The 11315-nt window shown below is 42.1% G+C and overlaps 1 protein-coding gene across 8 annotated transcripts in view; it reads right to left on the bottom strand.

Annotated features, from left to right (window-relative positions):
- Positions 1-1867: 1867 nt before the first annotated feature.
- Nbea (neurobeachin) overlaps positions 1868-11315 on the bottom strand; it is a 651894-nt gene continuing 642446 nt past the window's right edge. For all 8 annotated transcript variants that reach the window (XM_058582531.1, XM_058582532.1, XM_058582533.1 and 5 more), the window contains 3 exons: positions 7037-7233; positions 6106-6257; positions 1868-3710 (listed from right to left, as the gene is read on the bottom strand). In XM_058582531.1, coding sequence (XP_058438514.1) covers positions 3620-3710; positions 6106-6257; positions 7037-7233 — 440 coding nt within the window. In that variant the 3' untranslated portion in view covers positions 1868-3619. The remainder of the gene's footprint in view (positions 3711-6105; positions 6258-7036; positions 7234-11315) is intronic.

Genomic DNA, 11315 nt, shown 5'->3' with positions numbered 1-11315 from the left:
CTCCAGATCATTTAATCAGAAAGGTCTCATTCCAAAGTCAACCCAAACCTCAAAACCCAAGGGAAACCAGAAACCTTTTTAGTTAGGAAAGAAATGCTAAGGATGGCTTTTCATTGGGTGAACTATTGGCTTCTAAATTAGCATGATAAATGATTAAAAAGGTCTTTGTTGAAATTTGTGATGTTTAATACATATTAATTGAATAAACACTGGCTATAGTATTTGAGTGCCCTTTCCTACCTCTCCATAACCAGGGTGTAAGAATTGACCAAAGCTTTTAGCCTGCTCTCTTAGGCTGGTGCCCAAGACTTGATGTCTGAGTGATTAAGTTAGATGATTCTGACTGCTGGTGACATTACAAGGCTCATGGGATCATTTCTAGAATACTGATGTGTCTGCTTTTGGTGTACCTGTGATGTAAAATGAATTTCAGATTATCAAAATGGTATTACCAAACTCACAAAAAAATTAGAACAGTTTTATACCTGCTTGGCAAAGTGTGTCCTGTTAAAAAGTATCTACACGTGGCTGAAATTAAATCCTAAAAGATGCTTTCATCATCATCATATGGTGAGGATGTGGAGTTTGGGGCCTGTCTTTGTGTGCCAAGCAAGATTGTGTATGACCAAATTGGTTTAGGTCATTTGCCACAAGGAGCTGAACAGGGGTGATGTGGGCAGAGAAGAGGCCCCACAGGAAGAACACAGGGACTAGTATGCAGGGGAGTTCTCAGGACTTGCAAATGGATGGGTTGGCCCTGGGATGTGGTCCTCTGGGGAAGCAACACATGAGAATTTGTGTGGTGAAAGAGGGCAATGAGGCTGATGGATTTCAGTGCCCTCATGAATTTGGACTTTATTGCCCAAATTAGTACTATCGAAAATGTGCCCAAAGATTACCACATCAGAATATGTGGGGATGGCACCCAGATTCTGCTTTTAAAGTAAGCTCTTCAGATGATTTTTCATCTCCTAGAGACTAAGAATACCATTCTTTAAGCCATTGCTATCAGCTTTGCAAGGTGCCCATCAGGGGGATTTGATTGGTGGTGTAGCCAACAGCAGGAGATAGGGCATGAACGACAGGCGACAGATTAAGAGATCTAGCCACCGGTCAGCAGATTGTGGGACAGTCCAGATGATAGTGCTAAAAAGAAGGGAGGTATTTCAAGACATGTTAGGTACTAATCTGCTATTGGAGAGATTGACAGTTTAGAAAAAGGCCTGGGTTGGGGGAGCCAGCAGGGCTAGGTGACTGAGATTTCTGGGCATAGGATGGACATTGAGAGTAGCCAGCCTTTCTGGGCTTCCGGTGGTCAGTCTTTTTGGTTGTGGAAACACAGAATTGATTGTAGTTCTGTGCCTGGCTGGGCTGCTGCCTCACCATCCACACCAAATTGCATGGCTGATGTCTCTTCAGCAGTGCTCCTGCTATCCACCTTGCTGTGGTCAGCAGCTGCTCAGCTCCTCTAGGTCTCTGGGCCCCTGCCTGTGCCATGCTTGGTTGATGATGAATTTTTCAAAGCATGGTTTCAGATGAACATAGCATCATTTGATAATATTAATGCCAAAAGTTATTATATCCTTCAACATTTAGCTTCTTTTCAATATAGTTTAAAAATAATCCAAAAAGTGAAGTGTGCAGAATAAACAAGGGCTGTTTCCCTAAGGTCACTGTTGCCCCAAATCCCTGCCAGATGGCCAAGCAGAGCAGCTCATGTTTCAGCAAATTATAGACCTCATTAGGACTTTGTTTCATGTTTTTAGATGCTAGGCCCTTATATGAGGCAATGCTGATTCTTTACACTTGTATGACAATATAATGAATGCATGTTAGTGAAGGATCCAGTGAAATGTGAAACAATCCGTGAATTCTTTGCATATTTTATTTTCTTTTTTTGTTTTTTTGATTTCCAACTCACACACATCTGGCATATTTTACATCTTTGCAATAAAACATGGTTACAATAGCTTAAGGAATTTATATATCCAAAATATTTCACCATGATCTTAAGATGAAATGAACTTGTCTTCCAGATGTTCAGTATCCTCCCAATTCTAGGCTACAAACTCAAGATATTGCTTACAGCCTGGTGATGAATAACTTAATCATTACACTGATTCCCCATAATTTCAGAATTTCATAAATACAAACAACAATGAAGAAGGAATAATTCAGTGCTAAAACTTACTAGTACAAGGTGGATAACAAATAAGTAATCACATCAATAAATAATGATATGTTTCTGGTGCAAAGTGCCAATACAAAGAACCCATTATCTTGTTTTATCTTTTTAAATAAATGACTGCAAGTGAGTGTAAATTCTGAGAAAATTACATTCCTGTAACATGCCTCATAGCCCTACCGACACAATATGTACATCTATGACAATACAGTCACCAAATATACAAAGAAGAAACATGAATAAAGTGTATATACCCCTGGGTGTGTAACTTGATCAGTACAAGGTATGGAAAATCATTTGACGGCCATCATTTTATGTCATAAAAGATGAAGTGGCTTAGGCTAAGAATGTGGCTTTAGGTGAGAATTTCACAAGAACCTAGAAGAATAACTTCAGTTATTGTTATAATAAAGTCTGACCTGTTATTAAAGAAACTAAGCTATTTAAGAACCAAAGAGGGAAAAATAAGTTAGCATCATTCTCCTCCCCTAATGCATACACACTAAGCCAGTGGGATGACTCTGGAAGAGATGCCCAGGTGTTGGGAAGTCATTACTATGAAACTAATGATCATGACTCCTATTTATACAATAAAAACCAGGACCTCATCCCTAAGCCCCCTTTCTGCTGTGTCTTCAAATTATAAAGGGTAGGGCTGAATTTTCTTTGTATAAAGTACAAAACATGGCAAATAATGGCTTAGTATCCAAATGCTTTATGAGCAAATTTCACTTAGAAGGGATGAATTTAGATTAAAAAGTGCAAACCATATTTTGGTGAAAATGTCAAATATTACTGATAGAGCCCAAATTCAACCCTTTTGTACAAGCTGTGTCCTTGGACAGATCTTTCTGTTTCATAATGTGAATGCACCTGTTCCATTGAGACATCAGGAGTAAAGAACATGCAAGTTGTAACTCCACAATAAAATTAAGAAACGTTTTGTTCTTTATACAAGGTTTTACTTTTACAAAAGTATCCCTTTAAATAAGATGCATCTGATGTACAAAGTATCAAATGTGTTTTTTTTTTTTTCTCAGCTTGAAAAGAGGCTGGAAATGGGATGCAGGTTAGGTTCAAAGCTTCAACTTTGTTAACAACTGAACACAAGGTTCCTCAGAATTGTCAAAAGTCTCTTGTGACACGTCCTACAACCTTTTCTCAATAAACAACAATATATGAAATAATTACCAAAACATCTCCTAAGTCATATAATTTACATGATACAAGCTTGCTTGGTAGCAGCTGGTGTTCAGTTCTGAAAAAACACACAAAGTAAAATGGTCGCTGACTACGATGTACAGCTATTGCTGGGTGTGATGGGATGTACAAACAGAGGCCGATGTGGACGAGGTTCTTCCACCAGAGATATTGCCTTTCCATGCAGCACTTGTGCTCTCAGCTTTAGCTTGGCTTGTGGTTCTTCATTTCTCTTCAGTATCTGTTCTGATGCTCATAATGCCACCGATTAAAATCTATATTAAAAGCTACAATGCTACCAGAAGCCATGCCAGTAATCAGAGTCCTGGAAAAGCACAGACATTATTTCAGAGTGACATGAATTCATCCAAGTGGTTGCTATTTTATGTTAGATGGTATCCTGATCTTGAACTTCACCAAATCTTTGCTTTGTGTGGAGATTAGACTAACATTTCTTGGGGGTTCTTTGGAGAGCAGCCTAATCAGCCCTGATGGCAGAGCCTTGTTGGAGAACATTAGACAACCCCATGGTAACCAGGGTTTCCAGGGTCACCCAGGCACCTACCGCCTCAGCAATCACATTCATGCTTATCTACTTCCCCTTTTTTGACAACTACTGGCTTCTCTGAGGATTTCTGGCTTCTCTTCCCATTTTTGTGACCCTTCTTTCTTAGTCTTCTTTAATCTCTAAACTGTCACTTCACACGCCTTCCTTGTGCATGGGCTTATGCAATGACAACTCTTTCTGAAGCCCCCGATGCCAAATTCTCCTTGCCTATTGAGTGCCTTTGCCTACTGGATGACAACAGGATGCTTCACAAACCCCTCAACAGTTGGCACCCACCCTGAGCCACTGTCCAGCTACTGATCTTGTGATCACTTCCTTCCCTCTCCCTTATGTCTTCCAACCAGCCATCCAGCACCAAGGCTTCTTTTCTGTGACAGTTCCAACCAGCCACACTGCCACTGATGGAGCGCTCACAACCTGTCTATCCCAAGCATTGTGCAACTTTCAATACGACCACTTATCAGATAAACACTTTCTTGAGTATAAATCCCCAATATGTGTTTGTCTACCAATTCATAGTTTCTATGTATGCGCTTACTGTTCTAATATATCAGAATATATCAGGCACATTATAAAGCAGCAAAAATAAGAATGGAATTAAAATAGAAATAGAAACCTAATCTGTATTTTTCTTCACTGCACTTAGAGACCCTTCACTTTACTGTGACTTTGAATATGCTCTTTCATTCGCTCTCTGTCCAAGCCTGGTAAATGGATGGGTAAATTCTGAAGTCTGTCCTGCCCTTCCCAACCCTCAGAAGGACTTGATCGCTTCCTTTTTCTGTAATTCTGTTACTTTCTTTGCTCAAATTATGATTATGTGAGCTCTTTGGGGTCAGTAATCTTGTTATGTATTCTTATTTGTTATGTACTTAGTAATCTTGTTATGTATTCTTATTTGCAGAATATTCTACCTTTGACAGTGGCAGCAAATGTTTGCAAAACAAATATGTGAATAAATATTGGGGAGAATATTTAAATCACTTAAGAACATAGAACATTTAAAACACTTTACAAACACCCATGTACCTATAACTAATTACACAGTAAATCATTCTCATTTATTCCTGATTATGCCCTGGAGTACTTTGGAATACTCTAATGATAACCTTAAACTTCCTTTAAAAACAGTCTGGCAGACCACATGTCCATTCCCAAGTCTAAATTAAGTTACTTTGTTTTTCCTGATGACTTCAGTACCATTTTATTGTATTGTAAAGATGTTTTGTTAAATTTATTAACTGTCTTAATATTTAAAATATTTAGAAACCCATATTATTATAAAATACATTTCATATATTTATTTATAGTTGAAAAAAAGTTGGTTAGCAGGCTTTTCTTATTTCCATTAAATATATAGAAAACAATGAGATATTCCATGCTAATTTAATATCATAGGGTTCTAGTTTATTTTTTAAATTTAGAAATGTTAACTAGTTATGTTCCTCATATTCTTTTCACTTTATAATAAGCTCAAAGGTGAATTTTAGGAAATAAAAAAATACTGTGAAAGAGAAGTAAAGACCAAGGAAGATCATGCTAATTAGTACATATTCCTGTCAACTCTTTCCATGAAAGGATTAAAGTATTTTAGAAGAATATATAAAATACAACAAAATAACATAAGTGAGAAATAGGTGAGTAAGTAAAAGGGGGGAAGGTAGGATTATTTCAGGTAATGACTGAGCCCCTTGAACTTTTTAAAAGGGGGCCAGCTGGAGTCTATAGTATGCATTTTGATTGTTAGAGGCAGGCCTCACCCTGAAATCAATCTCTGCTAAAAAAAAAAAAAAATATGTTTCCTTCACACAATCTTAACCAGGGAAAACTGTCTGGGATGAGGTGAGGGTCTGAGAACAGAGACACTGGTGGGAATAAGTTCTATGTCGTAAGCCCTTAAGATGTGTCTGAGGTGCCCATTTCTTCAACAGACCCATTTCTGGTGTTTCTCCTTATTTTCCTCCTCTATTTCCTGCTTATCATAATTGTTCCTCAGAGTATGTACTCCTTCCCCCATTTTACCCTTTTTTTCACTAGTCCTTCTTCCACTTGGACACTGGGATCTTATTCTAGCACATTCCACCCTGGGTAGAATGCCCAGAGCTTACCATGGCAGTTCCCAGTGGTTATACTCATCCCTGACATGGCTCACCTCTGGTCATGGGACAAATCCATTGCTCTAATGCCAGCATCACATCCAGGGTAAATGTAGAGCTGCTTGAAGTCACAGGCCTGCCAGACCTCCACCACACCATTGTCCCCTCCAGTCACCAGGTTCTGGCCATCACTGCTCAGGAGAATGGCCTTCAGAAAAAGGCAGAAAACCAAACATTTCTTTCCATGTTTTCACAATCAGTGGTCAATACTGAAAAGCACATGGTCCATCCCCCTTATAGCAGTAGTCTTCTTTTAGAAAATTGTTCAAGCTTTCTAAAAGCTTCAATGTGGAATTTGTCAAGTTCTTACATAGACAAAGAATCTTATTAAAATCAAATTAAGTTACAAAATTATGAAAATCCCAAAGAGAATATTACCCATCTAATTTAGGAAGAACTTGAGAATTAATAACTTGATGTTTTGTTAAATTCTGAATGTCAAAAATGTCTAGACTTTAAGAACAAACAGCAGAAGTATATTTCAAAACAATTTTTAATACCGATAATTCATTTGTGAATGGAGGGCAAGTGGGTACTTTTCAATTTGGTTTAGGATTATAAAGGTAGGATTTTTCAACAATAAATTTATATTCACTATTGTGAGAGTACAGTGTAGAAACAATGACTTGTAGTAAAAGGAACTTTAAAAAAATCTCCTTAAGGGCCTACCTCTAATTAAACAGTAACTATTGTCCCTGAAGTCTAATTCACTGAGTTAATTACCTGGGCCTAAAGGAGTTTGGGGTTTGTTCAATGTATTAATCTACCTGAATTTATGTACTTTCTAAATAAGTACACATTAATATGGATGCCAGAGAAGTTCTATTATGAATCATTTAATGTAAAACAACTAATTTTTAATCTCTTGGCTTCCATCCTATTTAGCACTGAACACATCCTATTTAGCACTAAATTTAGCAGATTTACCCGTGTTGAATCATTGATCTCCATTTGAGCCAGCAGTTTCCCATTAATGCTGAAATTGCTGAATCGGCCTCGTTCATAGTATATGATACAGTGGCCTTCACTGGATACGGAAATCAAGCGTGGGAACAAGCAGTTTTCTGGTCCTTCAAGGGCTCTCAGCAAATCTCCAGTGATGGTGTGGACAAGGCAAGGGCCCTCTGCAGAGTGGGGATACCAACGCCCATGGTTAGTTAGTGATAACAGATCAGACATTGGCTTTCACCAACCTGAAAACCTTAGCTGGGCAGTACTCAGATTTGTTCAAAGAAGACAGAAGAAGAAAGGGGTTTGCTGGCTGGAGCCAAGTACTGAACTTATGAATAGAGGAAACAGTGACTATTTAATCACACATGCACATGCACCCACAACACCCTCCCACTTTTTATGGTAAACATGTGTATTTTGGGGTAAATACTTGGTCTTTTCCTTTGTCAGAGTATATTCATAATAAAAGGACACAGTTCATAAATGATGTGAGAATAAAAGATCAGATGTACCAGAACATTATTCCTAATGTGCTTTCAGAATATGTTCTTGAAAGTCTGAGAATTATCAGGACAGTTGCTAGTCATTTCCAGTGACATCAGAGTTTTAAGGCTATAACTACATAAATCATATTAAGCCAAGTAAGTTTTACCATTTTCTGTAGTTTATGCATGAAATGTAAAAGCAAAATTAAGAAATTAAGTAATTCAGACTATAGAACCACTTTTTATCTTTAAATAAATTTATAGTGAGGCAAGATTGTTAAAGAAGTGGCCCAACTGCTCTATGCCCTTGTAGAAATTGTGTTAAGTTAAAAACCCACTAGTCAAATTCATGAAAATAAGTGCTTAATGTAGTTTAGTACTGTCTGTCTGCCCCTTTGTTCTCTCAAAACAAAATAAAATGAAACTGGCAAAATATGTGGACGAATTACATTTTTATTTCCAATCAATTAATTTAAACAGATACATATTTACAAAGTAAGTGACATTATAAAAATATACTTAAGTTTTTCCTGACTACTAAAGTTAAGAACTGAGGATTTAGGAAGATGGCGGCGAGGGGAGTGCATTGCCCCCGTGTGCTGCTTCACTGTGTGGGAGTATGACAAGTCAGGACGGCTAAAGGCTATCTTGTTAGGAATTTCCAGCAATAGTGGGGTGCTCCGGAACCTGGAGGAAGGATTTCCATCGCACGAGGATCGGCTACGGGGACTCAAACGCGAGAGGTTTGTCGCACGGAGGGTAACACTGCTTATTCAGCAAATCGCCCCGCGGCTAGAGTCTGCAGCGCGCGCTGGGAAACGAGGAGATAGCGACGCAGGGATACAGAGCTGCAGTTTCTGCCAGCCGTGCAAGCACCGTACTCAGGGCTGAATTCTGGGTTTGAGACGGGGAAGGAAGCGGTCCATCTCGGTTCTCCACACCGGTCAGACCACAGAGGAGGCCAGCAGCCACCATATTGGAAAGCTGATGTCATCATCCCTGTTTTCGACTGACCGCAGCTCATTCAGCCATAGAACAGGTAATTTCAGGCTGCCATTTGCCTACGGCTTGCAGACAGATTGCTAGGGTTCAGTGCCTGGGTGCTTCTTAGAACCTGATCTTATCGGAGCGAACACCGAGCGCGGGGCGGCCGAGTTCCGGCTCCCGGAACCGCCCTGGCTCAGGGCTGCGGAGCCTGCGGAGGCTGCTTCTTGGACCCTGCTCCTATCAGAGCATACACCAAGCACTAAGCGGCCGAATTCCGGCTCCCGGAACTGAGCCCGCGGGGACTGCTTCTTGGAGCCTACTCTTATAGGAGCTTACACCGAGCATGGAGCGGCCGAGTTCCGGCTCCCGGAACTGCCCTGGCCCGGGGCTAGGAGCCCGCGGAAACTGCTTCTGGGTCCGGGTCCTGCTGAGGGCCGGTCAGGACTCACCCGTTGCTTTGGTTGCCCGGCAAGGGGAACGAAATGCTGCCATTCGCATAGGATACCAACATGGCAGAGATCTGATATCATCAGAAAGCGGCGGAGGAGAGAACTTCATCAATACCAGCGGCGACATAAACAGTTGGTCTCCAGGTAGGGGGGGTGAGGCACAGACACCCGAGTCTCCTCAATTTGTCCTCGAGCCAGAGGGGAGGAGCCGGGCCGCCGCCAGCACGCGGAGCAGGCCCAGCGGCTCGCCAGCGTGGTGACCGCGTGACCCCAATTGGAGAGGGGGCGGAGCGGAGCCGCCATCCGCACCCACAAGGTGGGCAGACCCGCGACCCAGTGGTACATGGGCATGGTAGGAGGGGCAGGGCAGAGCCGCCGTTCGCGCTTGCAAGGAAAACAGACCTGTGACAGCCTGGCGGGTCAGGCCCAGTGGCCTGCCAGTGTGGTACACACGTCACCCCAACTGGAGTAGGGGCAGAGCAGATCCTTCTCCCACGCCGGGATCAGGCCCTGCTGGTGTGGTGGCCACATGACCCCAATTGGAGTGGGGGCGGAGCGGAACCGCCACCCGTGCCCGCAGGGTGAACAGACCTGTGACCAACCTGCAGATCAGGCCCAGGGGTCTGCAGGCGTGGTAGGAGGGGCAGGGCAGATCCGCCGCCCGCACCTCCAAGGTAGGCAGACCTGCAACAGACCGGCGGATCAGGCCCAGGAGCCTGCCGGCGTGGTACACACACCACCCTAATTGGAGTAGGGGCAGAGCAGAGTCGCCGCCCATGCCAGGAACAGGCCCAGCGTCCTGCAGGCGGGGTAGTCACGACACCCCAATTGGAGTAGGGGCAGAGCAGAGCCTCCACCCGTGCCCGAAAGGTGGGCAGATCTGCGACCGACCAGTGGGACAGGCCCAGTGGCCTGCCGGTACCACAGACACGTCACCCCATTTGGAGTAGGGGCAGAGTAGAGCCGCCACCCGCGCCTGCAGGGTAGGCAAACCTGCAACCGACTGGCGGATCAGGCCCGGTGGCCTGCCGGCGTGGTACACTCGTCACCCCAATTGGAGTAGGGGCAGAACAGAGCCGCCGCCAGCACCCAGAACAGGCCCAGTGACCTGCCGGCGTGGTAGCCACGACACCCCAATTGGAATAAGGAGAGAGCAGAGCCGCCGCCCGCGCCTGCAGGAAAGATACGCAAGCAGTATGAAAAGACAGGGAAAGAAAGGACCACAAGCAATGCAGGTCAACGCAACTTTAGAAGAGGTAACAGCTGCAGCAAATGGAATGTCAGATAAAGAATTCAGGATATACATGCTTCAGATGATCTGGAGTATCAAGGAAGACATTAGACAGCAAAATCAGACAATGAAAGATCACTTCGACAATGAATTACGCAAACAAATCCAGGAAGCAAAGGATCAACTATACAGGGAGATAGAGGTTATAAAAAACAAACAAATAGAAATCCTAGAAATGCAGGAAGCAATAAACCAACTTAAAAACTCAATGGAGAATACTACCAGCAGAGTAGAACACTTAGAAGATAGAACAGACAATGAAGACAAAGTATTTCAACTGGAAAAGAACATAGACAGCTCAGCAAGACTGTTAAGAAACCATGAGCAGAACATCCAAGAAATATGGGATAACATTAAGAGACCAAACTTAAGAGTCATTGGGATACAGGAAGGTACAGAGCTCCAAACCAAAGGAATGAGCAGTCTATTCAATGAAATAATATGAGAAAACTTCCCAGACTTGAAGAATGAGACAGAATCCCAAATCCTAGAAGCCTACAGGACGCCGAATGTGCAAAATCATAAGAGATCCACACCTAGACACATTATAATGAAGATGCCCAACATACAGAATAAGGAGAGAATTTTAAAAGCTACAAGAGAAAGGAAGCAGATTACATTTAGGGGTAAGCCAATCAGGATAACAGCTGATCTTTCAACACAGACTCTGAAAGCTAGAAGATCCTGGAATAACATATTTCAAACACTGAAAGAAAATGGGTTCCAACCAAGAATTGTGTTTCCAGCGAAATTAAGCTTCAGGATGGAAGATGAAATTAAAACCTTCCACGATAAACAAAAGTTTAAAGAATTCTCAGCTAGAAAACCATCTCTTCAAAACATCCTCGCCAAAGCATTACAGGAAGAGGAAATGGAAAATAACAATGAAAACCAACAGTGGGAGGTAGGACAGTAAAGGGGGGGAAAATAATCAAAGAGGAAAACAAACCATGTTTAGTAACAGAAATAAACAAATATGGCTGGAAGAACAACCCATATCTCAATAATAACCCTAAATGTTAATGGCTTAAACTCACCAATTA

Source organism: Marmota monax, unplaced genomic scaffold, assembly GCF_021218885.2.
Source record: "Marmota monax isolate L192 unplaced genomic scaffold, Marmota_monax_Labrador192_F-V1.1 WCK01_AAM20220418_F8-fsc00011, whole genome shotgun sequence".
In the NCBI taxonomy this organism is placed as follows: domain Eukaryota; kingdom Metazoa; phylum Chordata; class Mammalia; order Rodentia; family Sciuridae; genus Marmota; species Marmota monax.
This window is presented reverse-complemented; position numbering and strand designations above follow the sequence as displayed.